Here is a 24,954-nt window from a genome sequence, read left to right on the forward strand (position 1 = left end):
TGCCAGCCCTTGGTGCCAGTGCCAGGGACAATGCCAGGGGCAGTGCCAGCCCTCGGTGACAATGCCAGGGACAGTGACACATCTTGGTGACAATGCTAGGAACAGTGCCAGGGACAGTGCCACAGCTCGGTGACAATGCCGGGGACAGTGTCAGCCCTCCGTGACAATGCCAGGGGCAGTGACACAGCTTGGTGGCAATGCCAGGGACAGGAACGGTGACACTGGCAGAGCTCAGTGACAATGCCGGGGACAGTGTCAGCCCTTGGTGGCAATGCCAGGGACAGGAACAGTGACACTGGCAGAGCTCAGTGATGGGGACAGGGACAGTGACACAGCTCGGTGACAATGCCAGGGACAGTGCCAGGGACAGTGTCAGCCCTTGGTGACAATGCCAGGGACAGGCACAGTGACACTGGCAGAGCTCAGTGATGGGGACAGGGACACAGCTTGGTGGCAATGCCAGGGACAATGCCAGGGACAGTGTCACAGCTCGGTGACAATGCCGGGGACAGTGTCAGCCCTTGGTGCCAGTGCCAGGGACAGTGTCAGCCCTTGGTGGCAATGCCAGGGACAATGCCAGGGACAATGCCAGGGACAGTGACACATCTTGGTGGCAATGCTAGGAACAGTGCCAGGGACAGTGACACAGCTCGGTGACAATGCCAGGGACAGTGTCAGCACTTGGTGACAATGCCGGGGACAGTGCCAGGGACAGTGTCACAGCTCGGTGACAATGCCAGGGGCAGTGCCAGCCCTTGGTGACAATGCCAGGGACAATGCCAAGGACAGTGCCAGCCCTCGGTGACAATGCCAGGGACAGTGCCACAGCTCGGTGACAATGCCAGGGACAATGCCAAGGACAGTGCCAGCCCTCGGTGACAATGCCAGGGACAGTGCCAGCCCTCGGTGACAATGCCAGGGGCAGTGACACAGCTTGGTGGCAATGCCAGGGACAATGCCAGGGGCAGTGACACAGCTGGGTGACAATGCCGGGGACAGTGCCAGCCCTTGGTGACAATGCCAGGGACAATGCCAGGGGCAGTGCCAGCCCTCGGTGACAATGCCAGGGGCAGTGCCAGCCCTGGGTGACAATGCCGGGGCAGTGACACCGCTGCCCGTGCCCTGACGATTGCAGGGCTATCCCAAGGAGCAAACGGGGCCGGGCAGGGCTCGGGGGTGCCCGCAGAGCCCCGGACCGGGCCGGGCACATTCCAGGCCCGCGGGAGGAGCCGCTGGAACGGGAATTGCCCAACGCGTCCGGCGCTGACTCAGCCCGGGCGGGGCTCCCCGACTTTCCCCGGGCTTTCTTTTTCCCGATCCCACAAACTCCGAACCGGAGCGGAGCCGCCGCCTGTCCCAGCCATGGTGAGGAATCCCCGGGAATTCCAGGGGGAATATGGATATGGAGAGGGGGGGGAAAATGGAGATTTTCCGGGAAAACGGCCCAAAATCGGACTGGGAGGGGGTAGGGCGTGGTCTGGCAAAGGGAGGAAGGAAGAGAGGGGAGAAATGGAAAAATGGGGGAAAAAAAGGCGAAAAACAGGGAAAAAAACGGGTGGAAAGTGGGGGGGAAATCAGGGAAGAAACTGGGAGGAAAATGGGGAAAAACCAGGGGAAAACAGGAAAAAATGGGGGGAAACAGGGGAAAAATGGAGAAAAATAATGGGTGAAAAAGAGGGGAAGTGAGAGAAAAACAAAGAAAACCCAGGGTGGGGAGAAACAGAAAAATGGGGGGAAACGGGAAAAAACAGTGGGGGGGAAACAGGTAAAAAACGAGTAGAAAATGGCAGAAAAACCAGGGCAGAAACCGGGAAAAAAAAGAGAAAAATCAGAGAAAAACATGAAAAAAACCGGGGAAAATAGGGGGGAAAATGGAGAAAACCGGGGAAAATGGGTGAAAAACAGGGGAAATGGGTGAAAAGCAGAAAAACCCCGAGGTGGGGTGGGGAGAAATGGGGGAAAAGGGGAAAGAGCGGATCCAGGCCGGCCCTTCCCACGGATCCGCCACCTCCCCAGGGCATTTTCCAGGAGCCGCTCCCGATCCGGGCCCGTCCCGCTGTGCCAGGAACGAAATCCAGGGAAAAATGCGGCGGGACGGGTCCGGCCGAGCCCCGAAAAAACCGGGATTGCTCTTGGAAAAGCTGGAGTGGCACGGGAAGGGTTTCCCTGATTCCTAAAATATTTAGGATTGCTCATTGGAGCCCCTGGGATGGGCACTTGTCCCCAAAAAATTGGGATTGCTCTTGGAATGGGCAGAGAAAAATTTCCTTCTGCCCTTCCCTCATCCCCAAAAACCCGGGATTTCTCCCTGGAAAACCTGGAAGGGCACAGGGGGTTCCCGAGCCTTTCCCTCATCCCAGAAAATTCGGGATTTCTCCTTGGAATGGGCGGGCACAGGGGCCTTTCCCTGCTCCCCAAAAATCCGGGATTGCTCCCAGCACACCTGGGATGGGCACAGGGGGTTCCCGAGCCTTTCCCTCATCCCAGAAAATTCGGGATTTCTCCTTGGAATGGGCGGGCACAGGGGCCTTTCCCTGCTCCCCGAAAATCCAGGATTGCTCCCAGCACCCCTGGAATGGGCACAGGGGGTTCCCGAGCCTTTCCCTCATCCCAGAAAATTCGGGATTTCTCCTTGGAATGGGCGGGCACAGGGGCTTTTTCCTGCTCCCAGAAAATCCGGGATTGCTCCCAGCACACCTGGGACGGGCACAGGAGGCTCTTCCAGCTCTTCCCTCATCCCAGAAAATTCGGGATTTCTCCTTGGAATGGGCGGGCACGGGGGCCTTTCCCTGATCCCCGAAAATCCGGGATTGCTCCCAGCACACCTGGGATGGGCACAGGGGGTTCCCGAGCCTTTCCCTCATCCCAGAAAATTCGGGATTTCTCCTTGGAATGGGCGGGCACAGGGGCCTTTCCCTGCTCCCCAAAAATCGGGGATTGTTCCCAGCACACCTGGGACGGGCACAGGGGGTTCCCGAGCCTTTCCCTCATCCCAGAAAATTCGGGATTTCTCCTTGGAATGGGCGGGCACAGGGGCCTTTCCCTGCTCCCCAAAAATCGGGGATTGCTCCCAGCACACCTGGGACGGGCACAGGGGGTTCCCGAGCCATTCCCTGACCCCAAATCCCGGGATTTCGGCCCCCCAGCCCACGGAGACGGAGCGCTGCATCGAGTCGCTGCTGGCCGTGTTCCAGCGCTACGCCGGGCGCGAGGGCGACGCCTGCACGCTCTCCAAGCGGGAATTCCGCGCCTTCATGGACACCGAGCTGGCCGCCTTCACCAAGGTGCGGGAACGGGGGCCTGGGGTGGGAGCCATGGGGTGGGATCCATGGGATCAATGGGATCCATGGGATTGATGGGATCCATGGGATCAATGGGATCCATGGGATGGGATCCATGGGACTGGGATGGGATCCATGGGATGGGATCCGTGGGACTGGGATGGGATCCATGGGACGGGATCCGTGGGATCAATGGGATCCATGGGATTGGGATGGGATCCATGGAACTGGGATGGGATCCATGGAACTGGGATGGGATCCATGGGATGGGATCCATGGGACTGGGATGGGATCCATGGGATTGGGATCCATGGGACTGGGATGGGATCCATGGGATGAGATCCATGGGATTGGGATGGGATCCATGGGATGGGATCCATGGGATTGGGATGGGATCCATGAGACTGGGATGGGATCCATGGGATGGGAGAGGATCAATGGGATCCATGGAATAGGGTGGGGATGGGATCAATGGGATCCATGGGATCAATGGGATCCATGGGATCCATGGGATTGGGATGGGATGGGATTGATGGCGTGAGATCCATGGGATGTGATCCATGGGATTGGTATGGGGATGGGATCCATGGGATTGATGGGATGGGATCCATGGGATCAATGGGATGAGATTGATGGGATGGGATCGATGGAATGGGGTGGGGATAGGATCAATGGGTTCCATGGAATGTGAGGATCAATGGGATCCATGGAACAGGGTGAGGATGGGATCTGTGGGATCCATGGAATGATATGGGGATAGGATCAATGGGATCCATGAAATGGGGATGGGATTGATGGGATGGGTTTGATGGGATGGGATCCATGGCACTGAGATGGAATCCATGGGATCAGTGTGATCCATTGGATCCATGGGATGTGATCCATGGGATTGGGATGGGATCCATGGGATTGATGGGATGGGATCCATGGGATCAATGGGATGGAATTGATGGGATGGGATCAATGGGATCCATGAAATGGGGTGGGAATAGGATCAATGGGATCCATGGGATGGGATGGGATGGGATGGGATCGATGGGATGGCTTTGATGGGATGGGATCCATGGCATTGAGATGGAATCCATGGGATCAATGTGATCCATGGGATCCGTGGGGTGGGATGGGATCCATGGGATGGGATCCATGGGATGGGGATGGGATCAATGGGATCAATGGGATTGGGATGGGATCAATGAGATGGGATCCATGGGAACAATGGGATCGATGGGATGGGATGGGATCGATGGGATGGGGATGGGATCGATGGGATCAATGGGATTGGGATGGGATCAATGAGATGGGATCCATGGGAACAATGGGATGGATGGGATGATCCAGGGGGTCCCAGCCCCGGGGCTGTGCCAGGATGGAATCTGGAGCAGGAGGGGACTGTAGGAACATCCCTGAACGTGACAATTCAAGGATTCTCCATCCCAAACCACTCCAGCATTCCCTGAGCTGCCCTCCCTTCCTGAGCAGGGAATTCCCCCCCTCATTCCAGGCACCAATTCCCGTTTTTTATTTTCCCCTTTCCCAGAACCAGAAGGACCCGGGCGTGGTGGACAGGATGATGAAGAAGCTGGACATGAACAGCGATGGGCAGCTGGACTTCCAGGAGTTCCTGAACCTCATCGGGGGCATCGCCGTGGCCTGCCACGACTCCCTGGTGCTCAAGGCCCCCAAACCCTGAATCCGGAGGCTCCGGCTCCCCCCAGAATTCCCCAGGGAATGCTGGAAATGATGGAATGCTCGCATTCCCTTTTTTTTCACCCCCTGCTTTTTTATGGATAAATAAAAGGTTGAAGACCCCGATTCCGGGATCTGTGAAGGGAGGGGGGAAGAATCCCAAAATTATCCTCACCTGCTCTGGATTCCAGGGATTCCCTGCAGGGATGAGGATCTGACCCTCCCTGAGCCCCTTCTGATGCTTCCCAACCCTTTTTCCATGGAAAAATTATCCCAGATTTCCAGGCCTGGCACAGCTCGAGGCCGTTCCCTCTTGTCCTGCCCCTGTTCCCTGGGATCAGATCCCAAATCCCCCCTGGCATCAGATCCCAAATTTCCCCTGGGATCAGATCCCAAATTTTCCTGGGATCAGATCCCAATTCCTCCCTGGAATCAGATCCAAATCCCCCCTGGTAGATCCCAAATCCCCCCCTGGATCCCCCTTTTCTCTGGGATCAGATCCCAAATTCCCTCTGGGCTCAGATCCCAAATTCCCCCTGGATCCCCCTTTTCTCCAGGCTGAGCTCCCTCAGGATTCTCCATTCCCTTTTCCATCCCCATTCCCTGGGCACTCCCAGCCCCTCATTCCACACCCTGGACATTCCCAACAGGACAATCCCTGGAATTGCATCCCTGGAATTGCATCCCTGGATCCTCCCCCGTTGTTATTCCCATCCCTCTCCCCCTTCAAGGATCGGAATCCACCCAAAATTTGGGAATCCCGGAGCCTTTTCCATGCCCTGGGGCCAAAACTGCACCTGGAAAAGCAGGACGGGCCCTCAGGGTTAATTGGGGCGTTAATTACACCCTGCTAATTAACATACCCGAATCATCCCAGGAGAGCCTATCCCATCCTCTGGAACATTCCCAGCTCTCCAAGCAGAGGTGGGAAAAGGGATTAAATTCCCTTTTTATTTTTTTTTTTTTTTGGCGTGTCCTGAGCTGCAAACCAGGAAAATCCAGGTGATTAACGAACTTTATTAACAATGGGAGCTCATTAAGTTGCCATGGCGACAACAGGAGGAGTCAACAAACACGGGGCCACTTCCAGAGGGAGCGGGATTTCCCTGGATTCGGGATTTACAGAGCAAATTCCAGGTTTTCTGAGCAGTTTTTTAGGGTTTTAAGGGGAGCAGAGGTGGTTGTGTCACAACCTGGATTTGGGAAAAACCCCCCCTTTCCCCCTCTGGAAAAAATTTGGGATAAAAGCACAGGAAAACCACTCTGGGAACGAGGAAAAAACAGAATTCCTGCTAAATGTGGGGGAAAAAAATCCCAATCTGGCATTGCAGAGTGGGGAAAAACCGGGAAGGGAGGATGGGAATGGTCAGGGGGAGGGAGTGGAGGGAAAGCCGGGATGGAGGAGCGGGAATTTCCTAAACCAGGAGAATTCCTAGCGGAACTGGAGCGGGCTGATGCGCAGCCCCAGCACGTCCTTCCCGATCTCCGTCACCTGCAGGGACAAAGAGAGGATTTAGGGGTGAAAATTCGGGATTTAGGGGTGAAAATTCGGGATTTAGAGGTGAAAATTTGGGATTTAGGGGTGAAAGTTTGGGATTTAGAGGTGAAAGTTTGGGATTTAGGGGTGAAAATTCGGGATTTAGGGGCTGGGTTTGTGGCTGTCACTCCTGGGCCTCTACTAGGAGCAGTGGGAAGGGTTTGGGAGAGTCCTGAGATCCCTTGGTGGGATTTGGGTGGGAATTTGAGGGATTTGTGTGGAAATTTGAGGGATTTTAGGGGATATTTAAGATATTTCCATGGATGGATGAGATTCCCCCTCAGCCTCCTCCAGACCAACCAGGCCCAACTCCCACAGGCCTCCCCTTGTGGGAAAAACACTTCAGAGCCCAAATCCCCTCTCAGATGAGAGATTTTTTGGGTATTTTGGAGATATTTCCATGGATATTTAAGATATTTCCATGGATATTTAAGATATTTCCATGGATATTTGTGATATTTCCACAGATGGATGAAATTCCCCCTCAGCCTCCTCCAGACCAACCAGGCCCAACTCCCACAGGCCTCCCCTTGTGGGAAAAACACTCCAGAGTACAAATTCCCCTCAGAGGAGAGATTTTTGGGGATATTTGAGATATTTCCATGAATATTTGAAATATTTCCAGAGATGAGTAAGATTCCCCCTCAGCCTCCTCCAGACCAACCAGGCCCAACACCCCACAGGCCTTCCTTGTGGAAAAAACACTTCAGAGCCCAAATTCCCTCTCAGATGAGAGATTTTTTGCTATTTTGGAGATATTTCCATAAATATTTGAGATATTTCCAGAAATACTTGAGATGTTTCCACATAAGGAGAAGTTTCCCCCTCAGCCTCCTGCAGACCAACCAGGCCCAACTCCCACAGGCCTCCCTTGTGGGAAAAAGGCTCCATAGCCTAAATCCCCTCTCAGAGGAGAGATTTTTGGGAATATTTAGGCTATTTCCACAAATATATGAGATATTTCCACGAATACTGTAGATATTTCCATGGATTAATAAGTTATCCCCTCAGCTTCCTCCAGACCAACCAGGCCTAATTTCCACAGGCCTCCCTTGTGGGAAAAAGGCTCCATAGCCTAAATCCCCTCTCAGAGGAGAGATTTTTGGGAATATTTAAGCTATTTCCACAAATATTTTAGATATTTCCACAGATATTGTAGATATTTCCACGTATTAATAAGTTTCCCCCTCAGCTTCCTCCAGACCAACCAGGCCCAACTCCCACAGGCCTCCCTTGTGGGAAAAAGGCTCCATAGCCTAAATCCCCTCTCAGAGGAGAGGTTTTTGGGAATATTTAAGCTATTTCCACAAATATTTTAGATATTTCCATGAATATTGTAGATATTTCCATGGATTAATAAATTTCCCCCTCAGCTTCCTCCAGACCAACCAGGCCTAACTCCCACAGGCTTCCCTTGTGGGAAAAAGGCTCCATAGCCTAAATCCCCTCTCAGAGGAGAGATTTTTGGGAATATTTAAGCTATTTCCACAAATATATGAGATATTTCCACGAATATTGTAGATATTTCCATGGATTAATAAGTTTCCCCCTCAGCTTCCTCCAGACCAACCAGGCCCAACTCCCACAGGCCTCCCTTGTGGGACAGACCCCAAACCCCCTCCGGAACCACAAAATGTCCGTCCCCCATGAGGGCAGTGCTGACCCCTCAAACCACCTCCAAACCCTGAATTTTCCCAGCCCACAGCTCAGCAGGATGTCCCCGTCCCCTCACCGTGGTGACGCGGCAGATCTGTCCCCGGAACTCGGGGCTGTAGCAGGCCCCGCTGAGGGGACACTTCTCCACGGCCTTGCCGCGGTAGATGGGGCGGTAGGAGGCGGCGCAGATGTCGAAGGGGTTGTGCTGGTCGTAGTTGAGCTGGTGGCTGTCGATGGGGTTCTTCTCGCACGCCGCCAGGATCTTCCGCGTCTGGGAACGGCGGCGCCGTGAGCACGAGGACGGGGACACCCCAAAATGGGTCACAATGGGAGTTTGGGGATGGGGACACCACAAAATGGGTCACAATGGGAGTTTGGGGACGGGGACACCACAAAATGGCTTCCAGTGGGAGTTTGGACACAGGGATACCCCAAAAATGGTTTCACAGGAAGGGTTCCACACCTGAGGGCCTCAGCTCAGGTTTGGGGACAAGGACACCTCAAAAACGGCGTCACAGGCAGGGTTTGGGGACAGGGATACCCCAAAAATGGTTTCCACAGGAAGGGTTCCACACCTGAGGGCCTCAGCTGGGGTTTGGGGACAAGGGCCCCCCACAAATGGTGTCACAGTGGGGGTTTGGGGACAGGGATACCTCAAAAATGGTTCCACAGGAAGGGTTACACACCTGAGGGCCTCAGCTCAGGTTTGGGGACAAGGACACCTCAAAAACGGCGTCACAGGCAGGGTTTGGGGACAGGGATACCCCAAAAATGGTTTCACAGGAAGGGTTCCACACTTGAGAGCGTCAGCTCGGGTTTGGGGACAAGGACACCTCAAAAACGGCGTCATAGCGAGGGTTTGGGGACAGGGATACCCCAAAAATGGTTTCACAGGAAGGGTTACACACCTGAGGGCCTCAGCTCGGGTTTGGGGACAAGGACACCTCAAAAACGGCGTCATAGCGAGGGTTTGGGGACAGGGATACCCCAAAAATGGTTTCACAGGAAGGGTTCCACACCTGAGGGCCTCAGCTCGGGTTTGGGGACAAGGGCCCCCCACAAATGGTGTCACAGTGGGGGTTTGGGGACAGGGATACCCCAAAAATGGTTCCACAGGAAGGGTTACACACCTGAGGGCCTCAGCTGGGGTTTGGGGACAAGGGCCCCCCACAAATGGTGTCACAGGCAGGGTTTGGGGACAGGGATACCCCAAAAATGGTTCCACAGGAAGGGTTACACACCTGAGGGCCTCAGCTGGGGTTTGTGGACAAGGACACTCCAAAAATGGCGTCATAGCGAGGGTTTGGGGACAGGGATACCCCAAAAATGGTTCCACAGGAAGGGTTCCACACCTGAGGGCCTCAGCTGGGGTTTGGGGACAAGGACACCCCACAAATGGTGTCACAGTGGGGGTTTGGGGACAGGGATACCCCAAAAATGGTTCCACAGGAAGGGTTCCACACCTGAGGGCCTCAGCTGGGGTTTGGGGACAAGGACACCCCACAAATGGTGTCACAGTGGGGGTTTGGGGACAGGGATACCCCAAAAATGGTTTCACAGGAAGGGTTCCACACCTGAGGGCCTCAGCTCGGGTTTGGGGACAAGGACACCCCAAAAACAGTGTCACAAGGGGGGTTTGGGGATAAGAACAACCCAAAAATGGTGTTTCCCAACTTGAGGGCCTCATCTGAGGACCTCACCTTGAGTTTGGGGACAGGACCATTGGGGACAGGGCCATTTGGGGTCTCACCCACTGGGTTTGGGGACAGGGCCATTGGGGACAGGGCCTTTGGGGTCTCACCTGCTGGGTTTGGGGACAGGGCCATTGGGGACAGGGCCTTTGGGGACAATGCCTTTGGGGTCTCACCTGCTGGGCCACCTCGGGCTTGGGGCCGAGCTCGAGCAGGCGCCGGGCGAAGGTGGCGGCGCTTTTGAAGTTCTTGAGCTTGAAGAAGAGGTTGAGGGCGGTGCGGAGCACCAGGATCATGTGCACGGGCTGCAGGTTGGAGTGCGTGAAGTAGGCGGCCATCTGCCAGGGAAAGCAAGGGTTAAAATCCTTGGGAATAATGGGAATTATGACAAGGAATCCCTCTTTTCCCTGTTGTGTTTGTGTTGAAGGCAGAATTCCAAATTTCCAGTGAGGTTTTTACCACCTCAGGAATCTCACATTTCCCCTCCGGAATTCCATGTTTTTCCCCTGAGAAATTCCCATATTTTCCCTTCATGAATTCAGTGTTTTCCCCTCAGAAATTCCCATATTTCCCCCTCATAAATTCTGTGTTTTCTCCTTGGTAATTCCCTCATTTCCTCTCTCAGGAATTCCACATTTCCCTCCTCAGGAATTCCGTTGTTTTCCCCTCAGAAATTCCCATATTTTCCCCTCATGAATTCTGTATTTCCCCCTCAGTAATTCCCTCATTTCCTCCCTCAGGAATCCCACATTTCCCCTTCATGAATTCTGTGTTTTCCCCTCAGTAATTCCCTCATTTCCTCCCTCAGGAATCCCACATTTCCCCTTCATGAATTCTGTGTTTTCCTCTCAGTAACTCCTTCATTTCCTCCCTCAGGAATTCCTTGTTCTCCCTCTCAGAAATTTCCTCATTTCCACCTCAGGAACTCCCACATTTTCCCCCTCAGGAATTCCCACATTTCCCCCTCACTAATTCCCACATTTCCTCCCTCAGGAATTCTGTGTTTTCCCCCTCAGAAATCCCACATTTTCTCCTCAGGAATCCCCTCATTTCCCCTCAGTAATTCCATGTTTTCCCCTCAGGAATTCCTTCTTTTTCCCCTCAGGCCTCCCTCACCTCACAGATTCTCTTCTGCTGCTCCAGCGTCTCCTTGGGCAGTTTCTTCCTCTCGATCTCCATGGACAACCCCACGATGTATTCCCGGCAAATGGCGACCAGCTGCTGCGCCTTTGGGACAAAAGTGGGGATCAAACCCTTCCCTGGGGACACCCCGGGATCAGGATGGGGAGTTCCACATTTCCCCCCTCAGGAATCCCATGTTTCTCCCTCAGGAACTCCATAATTTCACCCTCAGGAATTCTCACATTTCCTCCCTCAAGAATTCCATGTTTTTCAAGGCAGGATTCCCACATTTCCCCTCAGAAATTCCCACTTTTTCCCCTCAGAAGTTCCTACATTTTGCCCTCATGAATTTCAAGTCTTCCCCCTCAGAAATCCCACACTTACCCCCTCAGGAATTTCCACATTTGCCCCCCTCACGAATTCCATGTTTGCCCCTCACGAATCCCACATTTCCCCCTCATGAATCCCCACATTTTCCCCATCGTGAATCCCACATTTCCCCCCTCAGAAATTCTGTGGTTTCCATGGCAGAATCCCCACATTTCCCCCTCAGGTATTCCATATTTTCCAAGGCAGGAATTCCCAGATTTCCCCCTCACGAATTCCATGTTTTCCAGGGCAGAATCCCCACATTTCCCCCTCAGGAACTCCATGGTTTTCAGGGCAGGATTCCAACATCTCTCCCTCAGAAATTCTGGGTTTTCCAAGGCAGGAATTCACACATTTCCCCCTCACAAATTCCATGTTTTCCATAGCAGAATCCCCACATTTCCCCCTCACGAATTCCATGTTTTCCCCTCATGAATCCCCACACTTCCGCCTCACGAATTCCATGTTTTCCCCTCACAAATTCCATGTTTCCTCCCTTCAGGTATTCCCACATTTCCCCCTCAGGAATTCCAAGTTTTTCAGGGCAGAATCCCCACATTTCCCCCTCAGCAATCCCACATTTCCCCCTCACAAATTCCATGTTTTTCACGGCAGAATCCCCACATTTCCCCCTCAGCAATCCCACATTTTCCCCTCACAAATTTCATGTTTCCTCCCTTCAGTTATTCCCACATTTCCCCCTCACAAACTCCATGTTTTTCACAGCAGAATCCCCACGTTTCTCCCTCAGCAATCCCACATTTTTCCCTCACAAATCCCACCGGGCCGCAGCCCCCCCTGACCTCAGCGATCTCCTGCTTGTTGTCCACCACCAGCAGGGGCACGCTGAGCAGGATCAGCCGGAATTTCTCCACGGCCTCCTCGAACTTGCCGGCCGTGGTGAGCTGGTAGCAGAGCTGCAGCCGCTGGATCAGATCGTTCAGCTTCAGCCCCACGGCCGGCAGCGCGTTCTTCAGCCCGGCCTCCTTCCTGGAACCCCAAAAAATCCCGGGTTTAGGGATGAGGGCGGTGGGAATGGTGTGGGCCCGGTGAGGGTGGGATGGAATTCCTGGAGCGGCCCAAGGAATTCTTGGGAATTCTCTCCAAGGATGGGGATGCACCATCCCTCCCCTGAGTCCTTTCCAATGGTTCACGATGCTTTTCCGTGGAAAAATTCCCCCCAGGTATCCACGGAAAATGGGATTTTCCAATGCTTTTTCATGGAAAAATTCCAAGGAAAATGGAAAAATTCCATGGAAAAACTCCAGCGAAAAATTCCATGGAAAATAGGATTTTCCAATGCTTTTCCATGGAAAAATTCCCCTGAATACCCAACCTAAACCTGTCCGGGTGCTTTTCCATCGAAAAATTCCATGGAAAATAGAATTTTGGGAAAATGGTTCCCAATGCTTTTCCATGGAAAAATTCCCCACAAATATCCAACCTAAGCCTGTCCTGGTGCTTTTCCATGGAAAAGTTCCCTCAAATATCCAACCTAAACCTGTCCTGGTGCTTTTCCATGGAGAAATTTCCCCAAAAATATCCAATCTAAACCTGCCCTGGTGCTTTTCCATGGAAAAATTCCATGGAAAATGGAATTTTGGGAAAATGGTTCCCAATGCTTTTCCATGGAAAAATTCCCCACAAATATCCAACCTAAGCCTGTCCTGGTGCTTTTCCATGGCAAAAATCTCCCCAAATATCCATGGAAAATGGAATTTTCCAATGTGTTTCCACGTAAAAAGGAATTTTGAGAAAATGGTTTCCAATGCTTTTCCATGGCAAAAGCCCAAGGAATCCCTGGAATTCTGAGCGTCCACCTCAGACCGGCTGGGCTCATTCATCCCTCACAAATCCGGGATTTCAAACCCTGGAAAAGCCCCTGGAATGCGGGAAAGGCGCTCACCAGTTGCGGTGTGGGAATCCGTACATGGCGGGGAGGCTGGGGAGCGCCTGGAACGTCGTCCTGCCCCGGGAGAAGGTCTGCAGGAAAAGCTGCTTGTAGGGCCCAAAGTTGGTCACCCCCACCTGGTCGTGGAGCAGCTGAGAGGGAAAAATAAAATAAAAATAAAAATAATAAAAATAAATCATGAATTGGGTCAGGAAAACATGGATCAGGCAGCGCCGAGGCCTCGCTCGGGGTGGTATCCACAGGAAAATGGGGATGGAATGCTCCCAGGTGGATGCAAAGGGAGGATTTGGGAAGTAAGGGGGAAAGGGGGCGTTTTTCCATAAAAAATTTCCATGGAAAACTCACCCTCATGGCTGTCTCAAAGGATCCTGCCAGGATGTGATCCACGGGGAGCTGGGAATTGTTGCACCACACCTGGGAAAGAGGGAAGGGAATCCAGGTGGGGTTGGGATGGGCACAGTTCCCACAATGGGCTGAAAAATCCCCCCAAAAAACCCAAAAAAGAAAAGGGAAAAGGAGGGAATTCCCAGTTTTCCAAGGAAATCCAGGATTTTACCTGGGCTGGGCTGGTGCCTTTGGTGGGAGGCACAAAGAATCCGTCCTCAGCCGTTCCTGCGGGGCCGGCGGGGACATCCTGAGGGGAAAATCATGGAATTCCAGCTGAAATCTGAGCTGGGTGATCCCGAATTCCCGAGGAATCGGCGCTGGGACACCCCGGGATTCTCCTACCAGCTCGGGGGGAAGATCCAAATCTTCCTCCACCTCCCATCCTCCTCCTTCCTCCTGCCCTTTTCCCGCTCCTTCCTCTCCGAATCCTTCCCCGGCATCCACGAATCCGTCTGCAGGGAGCAGGGAATGTCAGAGGGGAAGGGGGAATGGAAAATTCCGGGGTTTTCCCAAGGAAAATTCCGGGGTTTCCCATGGAAAATTCCAGGGTTTTCCCATGGAAAATTCCGGGGTTTTCCCATGGAAAATTCCGGGGTTTTCCTCCCACCTTCGTCCAGCTGCAGCTCGGCGTCCTCGCCCCAGCCCTCGGTGCCCACGGTGTCGATGTCGATGTCGGCGGCCAGGGCTCCTCCTTTCCCTAAAAATAAAACAGGGAAAGACCCTTGGGAAAGGATTCCATGAGGGGAAAATCTCATCCTGACGTTGCGCCGTGGCAGCTCGGGGTGGGATTTTGGGGAATTTTGGGATTTGTGAGGGTGAGGGAGAGCTCCAGGATTGTGGGGTTCATCCCTGGCTGGACAGCCACTCTGAATTCCAGGAACTCCAATCCCAGAACTGATCCCATTCCCAGGAATCCATCCCATTCCCAGGAATTCCAATCCCATTCCTGATCCCATTCCCAGGGATCAATCACATTCCCAGGGGCCAATCCCATTCCCAGGAATTCCAATCCCATTCCCGATCCCATTCCCAGGGGTCAATCCCATTTCTGATCCCATTCCCAGGAATCCATCCCATTCCTAAGGGTCAATCCCATTTCTGATCCCATTCCCAGGGGTCCATCCCATTCCTAAGGGTCAATCCCATTCCTGATCCCATTCCCAGGGGTCAATCCCATTCCCAGGGGTCAATCCCATTCCTGATCCCATTCCCAGGAATCCATCCCATTCCTAAGGATCAATCCCATTCCCGATCCCATTCCCAGGAGTCAATCCCATTCCCAGGAATTCCAATCCCAGTCCTGATCCCATTCCCAGGAATTCCAATCCCAGTCCCGATCCCATTCCCAGGAATTCCAATCCCATTCCTGATCCCATTCCCAGGGATCAATCCCATTCCTGATCCCATTCCCAGGGATCAATCACATTCCCAGGGGTCAATCCCATTCCTGATCCCATTCCCAGGGGTCAATCCCATTCCCAGGAATTCCAATCCCAGTCCTGATCCCATTCCCAGGAATTCCAATCCTATTCCTGATCCCATTCCCAGGGATCAATCCTATTCCTGATCCCATTCCCAGGGATCAATCACATTCCCAGGGGTCAATCCCATTCTTGACCCCATTCCCAGGAGTCAATTCCATTCCCAGGAATTCCAATCCCAGTCCTGATCCCATTCCTGGCAATCAATCCCATTCCCGATCCATTCCCAGGGGTCAATCCCATTCCCAGCAATCAATCCCATTCCTGATCCCATTCTCAGGGGTCAATCCCAGCCCTGATCCCATTCCCAGGGGTCAATCCCATTCCTGATCCCATTCCCAGCCCTGATCCCATTCCCAGGGATCAATCCCAGTCCTGATCCCAAATCCCAGGGGTCAATCCCATTCACAGCAATCAATCCCAGTCCTAATCCCATACCCAGGAATTCCAATCCCATTCCTGATCAATCCCATTCCCAGGGGTCAATTCCAGTCCTGATCCCATTCCCAGGGGTCAATCCCAGCCCTGATCCCATTCCCAGGAATTCCAATCCCATTCCTGATCAATCCCATTCCCAGGGGTCAATCCCATTCCTGACGCCATTCCCAGGGGTCAATCCCATTCCCAGCAATCAATCCCAGTCCTGATCCCATTCCCAGGGGTCAATCCCAGCCCTGATCCCATTCCCAGGAATTCCAATCACATTCCTGATCAATCCCATTCCCAGCAATCAATCCCAGCCCTGATCCCATTCCCAGGAATTCCAATCCCATTCCTGATCAATCCCATTCCCAGGGGTCCATCCCATTCCTAGGGATCAATCCCATTCCCGATCCCATTCCCAGGGATCAATCACATTCCCAGGGGTCAATCCCATTCCTGATCCCATTCCCAGGGGTCAATCCCATTCCCAGGAATTCCAATCCCATTCCTGATCCCATTCCCAGGGGTCAATCCCAGTCCTGATCCCATTCCTGGCAATCAATCCCATTCCTGATCCCATTCCCAGGGGTCAATCCCAGCCCTGATCTTATTCCCAGGAATTCCAATCCCATTCCTGATCCCAAATCCCAGGGGTCAATCCCATTCCCAGCAATCAATCCCAGTCCTGATGCCATTCCCAGGGGTCAATCCCAGCCCTGATCCCATTCCCAGGAATTCCAATCCCATTCCTGATCAATCCCATTCCCAGGGGTCAATCCCATTCCTGATCCCATTCCTGCCCCCTCCCACCCCCCTGGCCTCACACCCCACCCCCTTCCCCAGTTTTCCCAGCCCCTTTTTCCCTCATTCCCAGCACTGATCCCAAACCCCGGGAATGCCGGGAATGCCGGGAATGCCGACCTTTCCCGGCGATGGAGCCCTCGAAGAAGCCCTTGGACACGGTCAGCAGCGGCCAGTTGGTGTCCAGGGGCAGCACCGGCGCCGGCGGCTGCAGCAGCCGCGCCTCGGGATCCACGGCCGGGATCTGGGACACGCCGGGAAAACGTCGGGAAAACGTCGGGAAAAGCCGGGAGGCAGCTGCCCTGCCCTGCCATCAGCAGCTCCTCCCCAGTTCCTGGAGTTTTCCAGGAGTTTACTGGAATCCACTGTTCCCTCCACAAATTCCTGGAGCTTTCCAGGAGCTCCCATCCCCTCCTTCCCAAATTACAGGGGTCCCTCCCCTCTGGATGTCACTGTTCCCTTCCCGAATTCCTGGAGTTTTCCAGGAGCCCTCCCCATCCCGTCCTTCCTGAATTCCTGCAGTTTTCCAGGAGCTCCCATCCCCTCTGAATCTCACTGTTCCCTTCCCAAATTCCTGGAGTTTTCCAGGAGTTTACTGGAATCCACTGTTCCCTTCACAAATTCCTGGAGTTTTCCAGGAGCTCCCATCCCCTCCTTCCCAAATTACAGCGGTCCCTCCCCTCTGGATCTCACTGCTCCCTTCCCAAATTCCTGGAGTTTTCCAGGAGCCCTCCCCATCCCATCCTTCCTGAATTCCTGGAGTTTTCCAGGAGCCTCCCATCCCCTCCTTCCTGAATTCCTGGAGTTTTCCAGGAGCTCCATCCCTTCTGGATCTCACTGTTCCCTTCCCAAATTCCTGGAGTTTTCCAGGAGCCCTCCCCATCCCGTCCTTCCTGAATTCCTGGAGTTTTCCAGGAGTTCTCCCCACTGGAACCCACTGTTCCCAAATTCCAGTTTTCCAGGATTTCCTCCATCCCCCCCTTCCTGGATTCCAGGAGTTTTCCAGGAGCTCCATCCCCTCTGGATCTTCCCAAATTCCCGGAGTTTTCCAGGAGTTCTCCCCACTGGATCCCATTATTCCCTTCCCAAATTCCTGGAGTTTCCCAGGAGCCCTCCCCATCCCGTCCTTCCTGAATTCCTGGAGTTTTGCAGGGGCCCCCCATCCACTCCTTCCCAAATTCCTGAAGTTTTCCAAGAGTTCTCCCCACTGGAACCCACTGTTCCTTTCCCAAATTCCTGGAGTTTTCCAGGAGCCCTCCCCATCCCGTCCTTCCTGAATTCCTGGAGTTTTCCAGGAGCCCTCCCCATCCACTCCTTCCTTCCCAAATTCCTGGAGTTTTCCAGGAGTCCATCCCCTCTGGATCTCACTGTTCCCTTCCCAAATTCCTGGAGTTTTCCAGGAGCCCTCCCCATCCACTCCTTCCTGAATTCCTGGAGTTCTCCCCATTGGAATCCACTGTTCCCTTCCCAAATTCCTGGAGTTTTCCAGGACCCCTCCCCATCCCCTCCTTCCTGAATTCCTGGAGTTTTCCAGGAGCCTCTCATCCACTCCTTCCTTCCTGAATTTCTGGAGTTTTCCAGGAGCCCTCCCCATCCACTCCTTCCTGAATTCCTGGAGTTTTCCAGGAGTTCTCCCCACTGGAACCCACTGTTCCCAAATTCCAGTTTTCCAGGATTTCCTCCATCCCCCCCTTCCTGAATTCCTGGAGTTTTCCAGGAGTTCTCCCCACTGGAACCCACTGTTCCCAAATTCCAGTTTTCCAGGATTTCCTCCATCCCCCCCTTCCTGAATTCCAGGAGTTTTCCAGGAGCTCCATCCCCTCTGGATCTCACTGTTCCCTTCCCAAATTCCCAGAGTTTTCCAGGAGCCCCCCATAATCCACTCCTTCCCAAATTCCTGGAGTTCTCCCCATTGGAATCCACTGTTCCCTTCCCAAATTCCAGGAGTTTCCCAGGGGCCCTCCCCATCCCGTCCTTCCTGAATTCCTGGAGTTTTCCAGGAGCCGTCCCCATCCACTCCTTCCCAAATTCCTGAAGTTTTCCAAGAGTTCTCCCCACTGGAACCCACTGTTCCTTTCCCAAATTCCTGGAGTTTTCCAGGAGCCTCCCATCCCCTCCTTCCTGAATTCCTGGAGTTTTCCAGGAGCTCCCATCCCCTCTGGATCTCACTGTTCCCTTCCCAAATTCCTGGAGTTTTTCAGGAGCCCTCCCCATCCACTCCTTCCTTCCTGAATTTCTGGAGTTTTCCAGGAGCCCCATCCCCTCTGGATCTCACTGTTCCCTTCCCGAATTCCTGAAGTTTTCCAGGAGCCCTCCCCATCCACTCCTTCCTTCCTGAATTTCTGGAGTTTTCCAGGACCCCTCCCCATCCCCTCCTTCCTGAATTCCTGGAGTTTTCCAGGAGCCTCTCATCCACTCCTTCCTTCCCAAATTCCTGGAGTTTTCCAGGAGCCCTCCCCATCCACTCCTTCCCGAATTCCTGGAGTTTTCCAGGAGTTCTCCCTACTGGAACCCACTATTCCCAAATTCCAGTTTTCCAGGATTTCCTCCATCCCCCCCTTCCTGAATTCCAGGAGTTTTCCAGGAGCTCCCATCCCCTCTGGATCTCACTGTTCCCTTCCCAAATTCCTGGAGTTTTCCAGGAGCCCTCCCCATCCACTCCTTCCCAAATTCCTGGAGTTCTCCCCATTGGAATCCACTGTTCCCTTCCCAAATTCCAGGAGTTTCCCAGGAGCCTCCTGTCCCTCCTTCCCAAACTCCTGGAGTTTTCCAGGATTTCCTCCATCCCCTCCTTCCCGAATTCCTGGAGTTTTCCAGGATTTCCTCCATCCCCACCACTTCCTCCTTCCCAAATTCCAGCTGTTTTCCTCACTAGACCCCACTGCTCCTTTCCCAAATTCCCAGAGTTTCCTGGGATTTCTGCCATGCCCATCCCCATCCCCTCCCTCCCGGATTCCCGGAGTTTTTCCCGGAGTTTTTCCCGGAGTTTTTCCCGGAGTTTTCCCGTCGTTCCCACCGTCTCCTTCTCGGGATCGAAGGATTCCCGCAGGCTCTCGGCCTCCTCGTCCAGCCCGTGCGTGGCGGCCGTCAGGAACGCCAGGGACTCTGGAAAAACAACGGGAAATACTGGGAATGGCCACTGGGATAATGGGAATAACAGAAACAGCCAATGGAATAGTGGAAACAGCCACTGGAATAATGGGAATGACCACTGGAATAATGGGAATGACCACAGGAATAATGGGAAATACTGGGAATGGCCAAGGGAATAATGGCAACAACCATGGAAATAAAGGGAAATACAGGGAATGGCCATTGGAATAATGGGAAATATGGAAACAGCCAATGGAACAATGGGAATGACCATTGGAATCATGGGAATGACCATTGGAATAACAGGAAATACTGGGAATGGCCACTGGAATAATGGGAATAGTGGAAACAGCCAATGGAACAATGGGAATGACCACTGGAATAATGGGAAATACTGGGAATGGCCACTGGAATAATGGGAATAGTGGAAACAGCCAATGGAACAATGGGAATGACCACTGGAATCATGGGAATGACCATTGGAATAACAGGAAATACTGGGAATAGCCACTGGAATAGTGGGAATAGTGGAAACAGCCAATGGAATAATGGGAATGACCACTGGAATCATGGGAATGACCACAGGAATAATGGGAAATACTGGGAATGGCCACTGGAATAATGGGAAATACTGGGAATGGCCAAGGGGATAATGGCAATAACCATGGAAATAAAGGGAAATACAAGGAATGGCCACTGGAATAATGGGAAATACTGGGAACGGCCACTGGAATAATGGGAATAACGGAAACAGCCAATGGAACAATAGGAATGACCATTGGAATAATGGGAATGACCATTGGAATAATGGGAAATACTGAGAATGGCCACTGGAATAGTGGGAATAGTGGAAACAGCCAATGGAACAATGGGAATGACCACTGGAATCATGGGAATGACCACAGGAATAATGGGAAATACTGGGAATGGCCACTGGAATAATGGGAATAGTGGAAACAGCCAATGGAATAATGGGAATGACCACAGGAATCATGGGAATGACCATTGGAATAATGGGAAATACTGGGAATGGCCACTGGAATAATGGGAATAACGGAAACAGCCAATGGAATAATGGGAATGACCACTGGAATAATGGGAAATACTGGGAATAGTCACTGGAATACAGCAATGACCATGGAAATAAAGGGAAATACAGGGAATGGCCATTGGAATAATAGGAAATACAGGGAATGGCCACTGGAATAATGGGAAATACTGGGAATGACCACGGGAATAATGGGAAATACTGGGAATGGCCACTGGAATAATGGGAATAGTGGAAAGAGCCAATGGAACAATGGGAATGACCATTGGAATAATGGGAATGGCCAGAGGAGTAATGGGAAATACTGGGAATAGCCACTGGAATAATGGGAAATACTGGGAATGACCACGGGAATAATGGAAAAAACTGGGAATAGCCACTGGAATAATGGGAAATACTGGGAATGACCACGGGAATAATGGAAAAAACTGGGAATAGCCACTGGAAAAATGGGAATAACCACGAGAATAAAGGGAAATATTGGGAACAGCCTTTGGAATAATGGGAATAGCCATTGGAATACTGGGAATAGCCATGGGAATAACAGGAGTGATGGGAATGGCCACTAGAATCATGGGAACAGTGGGAAGACCCACTGGAATAATGGGAATAACCACTGGAATAACGGGAATAGCCACTGGAATAATGCAAGCGTGTGGGGATCCAAGAGCCCTTCCTGAGCTTCCAGGGCAGAATTCCCTTTGGGAACAACTCCCAGTGCCCGGAATTCCTGTTGGGAAGGACTCCCCATGGCCAGAATTCCCGAATTCTCATCGGGAAGGACCCCCCGTGCCCGGGATTCCCGGGATTCCCTCGGGAATGGCTCACTCTGGCCGCAGTTCCGCAGGATCCGCACCCTCTCGGCCACGTCCCCCAGGTACAGCGCGTTCTGGTAGTGCCCGCTCATGTCCTTCCGGATCTCCGCTGGGAAAACGGGAAAACCGGGAATCAGCCGCCCTTCCAAACCCCAGGAAAACCGGGAATCGGTTGGGATTCCCAACCCCGGGAAAACCGGGAATCAGCCACCGTTCCAAACCCCAGGAAAACCAGGAATTGGTTGGGATTCCCAACCCCGGGAAAACTGGGAATCAGCCACCGTTCCCAACCCAATAAAACTGGGAATCAGCCCCAGGAAAACTGGGAATCAGCCACTGTTCCAAACCCCAGGAAAACCAGGAATCAGTTGGGATTCCCAACCCTGGGAAAACTGGGAATCAGCCATCATTCCAAACCCCAGGAAAACCAGGAATCGGTTGGGATTCCCAGCCCCAGGAAAACCGGGAATCAGCCCCAGGAAAACCGGGAATCAGCTGCCATTCCCAACCCAATAAAACTGGGAATCAGCCCCAGGAAAACTGGGAATCAGCCACTGTTCCAAACCCCAGGAAAACCGGGAATCGGTTGGGATTCCCAGCCCCAGGAAAACCGGGAATCAGCCCCAGGAAAACCGGGAATCAGCTGCCATTCCCAACCCAATAAAACTGGGAATCAGCCCCAGGAAAACTGGGAATCAGCCACTGTTCCAAACCCCAGGAAAACCAGGAATTGGTTGGGATTCCCAATCCCAGGAAAACTGGGAATCAGCCACCATTCCCAGCCCCAGGAAAACCGGGAATCAGCACTGTGAAAACCGGGAATCAGCCGCCATTCCCAACCCAATAAAACAGGGAATCAGCCCCAGGAAAACTGGGAATCAGCCACCGTTCCAAACCCCAGGAAAACCAGGAATCAGCACTGTGAAAACCAGGAATCAGCTGCCATTCCCAACCCAATAAAACTGGGAATCAGCCCCAGGAAAACTGGGAATCAGCTGCCATTCCCAACCCAATAAAACCGGGAATCAGCCCCAGGAAAACTGGGAATCAGCCACCGTTCCAAACCCCAGGAAAACCAGGAATCGGTTGGGATTCCCAACCCTGGGAAAACTGGGAATCAGCCATCATTCCAAACCCCAGAAAAACCGGGAATCAGCACTGTGAAAACCAGGAATCAGCTGCCTTTCCCAGCCCCGGGAAAACCAGGAATCAGCCACCATTCCCAAACCAAGAAAAACCGGGAATCAGCACTGTGAAAACCGGGAATCAGCTGCCATTCCCAACCCAATAAAACTGGGAATCAGCCCCAGGAAAACTGGGAATCAGCCACCGTTCCAAACTCCAGGAAAACCGGGAATCAGCTGCCATTCCCAACCCAATAAAACTGGGAATCAGCCCCAGGAAAACTGGGAATCAGCCACCGTTCCAAACCCCGGGAAAACCAGGAATCAGCACTGTGAAAACTGGGAATCAGCTGCCATTCCCAACCCAATAAAACTGGGAATCAGCCCCAGGAAAACTGGGAATCAGCCACCCTTCCAAACCCCAGGAAAACCAGGAATCGGTTGGGGTTCCCAACCCCGGGAAAACCGGGAATCAGACACCGTTCCAAACCCCAGGAAAACTGGGAATCAGCACTGTGAAAACCGGGAATCAGCCGCCATTCCCAACCCAATAAAACTGGGAATCAGCACTGTGAAAACCGGGAATCAGCCGCCATTCCCAACCCAATAAAACTGGGAATCAGCCCCAGGAAAACTGGGAATCAGCCACTGTTCCAAACGCCAGGAAAACCGGGAAACAGTTGGGATTCCCAACCCGGGAAAACTGGGAATCAGCCACCGTTCCCAGCCCCAGAAAAACCGGAATCAGCGCTGTGAAAACCAGGAATCAGCTGCCATTCCCAACCCAATAAAACCGGGAATCAGCCCCAGGAAAACTGGGAATCAGCCACCGTTCTAAACCCCAGGAAAACCAGGAATCGGTTGGGATTCCCAATCCCGGGAAAACTGGGAATCAGCCACCGTTCCAAACCCCAGGAAAACCGGGAATCAGCCCCAGGAAAACCGGGAATCAGCTGCCATTCCCAACCCAATAAAACTGGGAATCAGCCCCAGGAAAACTGGGAATCAGCCACCATTCCAAACCCCAGGAAAACCAGGAATTGGTTGGGATTCCCAACCCTGGGAAAACCGGGAATCAGCCACCGTTCCAAACCCCAGGAAAACCGGGAATCAGCACTGTGAAAACTGGGAATCAGCTGCCATTCCCAACCCAATAAAACTGGGAATCAGCCCCAGGAAAACTGGGAATCAGCCCCAGGAAAACTGGGAATCAACCACCATTCCAAACCCCAGGAAAACCGGGAATCAGCACTGTGAAAACCGGGAATCAGCTGCCATTCCCAACCCAATAAAACTGGGAATCAGCCCCAGGAAAACTGGGAATCAGCCCCAGGAAAACCAGGAATCAGCCACCATTCCCAACCCAATAAAACTGGGAATCAGCCTCAATAAAACTGGGAATCAGCTGCCTTTCCCAGGACCAGGAAAACTGGGAATCAGCCCCAGGAAAACCGGGAATCAGCCACCATTCCCAACCCAATAAAACTGGGAATCAGCCTCAATAAAACTGGGAATCAGCTGCCTTTCCCGGGACCAGGAAAACCGGGAATCAGCTGCCATTCCCAACCCAATAAAACTGGGAATCAGCCCCAGGAAAACTGGGAATCAGCCACCGTTCCAAACCCCAGGAAAACCAGGAATCGGTTGGGATTCCCAATCCCAGGAAAACTGGGAATCAGCCACCATTCCCAGCCCCAGGAAAACTGGGAATCAGCGCTGTGAAAACCGGGAATCAGCTGCCATTCCCAACCCAATAAAACTGGGAATCAGCCCCAGGAAAACTGGGAATCAGCCACCGTTCCAAACCCCAGGAAAACCGGGAATCGGGTGGGATTCCCAACCCCGGGAAAACTGGGAATCAGCCACCGTTCCAAACCCCAGGAAAACCCGGAATCAGCGCTGTGAAAACCAGGAATCAGCTGCCATTCCCAACCCAATAAAACCGGGAATCAGCCCCAGGAAAACTGGGAATCAGCTGCCCTTCCCAACCCAATAAAACCGGGAATCAGCCTGTTCCCAGGACTGGGAAAACCAGGAATCAGCCACTGTTCCTGGTCCCAGGGAAACCAGGAATGAGCCTCTCTTCCAGCTCTGGAAAATTGGGAATCAGCCGCCCTTCCCAACCCAATAAAACTGGGAATCAGCCCCAGGAAAACTGGGAATCAGCTCCATTCCCAACCCAATAAAACCGGGAATCAGCTCCATTCCCAACCCAATAAAACTGGGAATCAGCCCCAGGAAAACCAGGAATCAGCTGCCATTCCCAACCCAATAAAACTGGGAATCAGCTGTAGCTTGTGCCCCCAGAAAAAACAGGGATCAGCCTCAATTAAACTGGGAATTAGCTGTCTTTCCCAGGACCACGAAAACTGGGAATCAGTCCAGGAAAACCGGGAATCAGCTGCCATTCCCAACCCAATAAAACTGGGAATCAGCCCCAGGAAAACTGGGAATCAGCCGCCGTTCCCAGCGCAATAAAACCAGGGATCAGCCTCAATTAAACTGGGAATTAGCTGCCTTTCCCAGGA

The 24,954-nt window shown here is 52.8% G+C and overlaps 2 protein-coding genes across 3 annotated transcripts in view; one reads left to right on the forward strand and one right to left on the reverse strand.

Moving 5' to 3' along the window:
* Positions 1 to 1,108: 1,108 nt before the first annotated feature.
* On the forward strand, positions 1,109 to 5,093 carry S100A11 (S100 calcium binding protein A11). Its single transcript, XM_074529751.1, has 3 exons — positions 1,109 to 1,365; positions 3,147 to 3,284; positions 4,819 to 5,093. Exons 1-3 carry the CDS (start codon positions 1,363 to 1,365, stop codon positions 4,969 to 4,971), a joined length of 294 nt encoding a protein of 97 aa, XP_074385852.1. The 5' UTR covers positions 1,109 to 1,362; the 3' UTR covers positions 4,972 to 5,093.
* Positions 5,094 to 5,964: 871 nt separating this feature from the next.
* The window catches only part of COPA (COPI coat complex subunit alpha), a 59,296-nt gene continuing 40,306 nt past the window's right edge, over positions 5,965 to 24,954 (reverse strand). For both annotated transcript variants that reach the window (XM_074529742.1, XM_074529743.1), the window contains 13 exons: positions 21,316 to 21,411; positions 19,363 to 19,451; positions 16,467 to 16,590; positions 14,249 to 14,338; positions 13,984 to 14,093; positions 13,811 to 13,888; positions 13,600 to 13,668; positions 13,249 to 13,385; positions 12,146 to 12,332; positions 10,968 to 11,078; positions 10,028 to 10,189; positions 8,237 to 8,431; positions 5,965 to 6,459 (listed from right to left, as the gene is read on the reverse strand). In XM_074529742.1, the coding sequence (XP_074385843.1) occupies positions 6,400 to 6,459; positions 8,237 to 8,431; positions 10,028 to 10,189; positions 10,968 to 11,078; positions 12,146 to 12,332; positions 13,249 to 13,385; positions 13,600 to 13,668; positions 13,811 to 13,888; positions 13,984 to 14,093; positions 14,249 to 14,338; positions 16,467 to 16,590; positions 19,363 to 19,451; positions 21,316 to 21,411 (1,508 nt within the window). In that variant the 3' untranslated portion in view covers positions 5,965 to 6,399. The remainder of the gene's footprint in view (positions 6,460 to 8,236; positions 8,432 to 10,027; positions 10,190 to 10,967; positions 11,079 to 12,145; positions 12,333 to 13,248; positions 13,386 to 13,599; positions 13,669 to 13,810; positions 13,889 to 13,983; positions 14,094 to 14,248; positions 14,339 to 16,466; positions 16,591 to 19,362; positions 19,452 to 21,315; positions 21,412 to 24,954) is intronic.

The sequence above is a fragment of the Zonotrichia albicollis genome, chromosome 30 (assembly GCF_047830755.1).
Source record: "Zonotrichia albicollis isolate bZonAlb1 chromosome 30, bZonAlb1.hap1, whole genome shotgun sequence".
Taxonomy (NCBI): domain Eukaryota; kingdom Metazoa; phylum Chordata; class Aves; order Passeriformes; family Passerellidae; genus Zonotrichia; species Zonotrichia albicollis.

Excerpts from the sequence above, each read along its gene's own strand:
- S100A11 (XM_074529751.1), top strand. Across the intron at positions 3,285-4,818 it reads AGCTGGCCGCCTTCACCAAG|AACCAGAAGGACCCGGGCGT; the intron begins GTGCGGGAACGG and ends CCCCTTTCCCAG.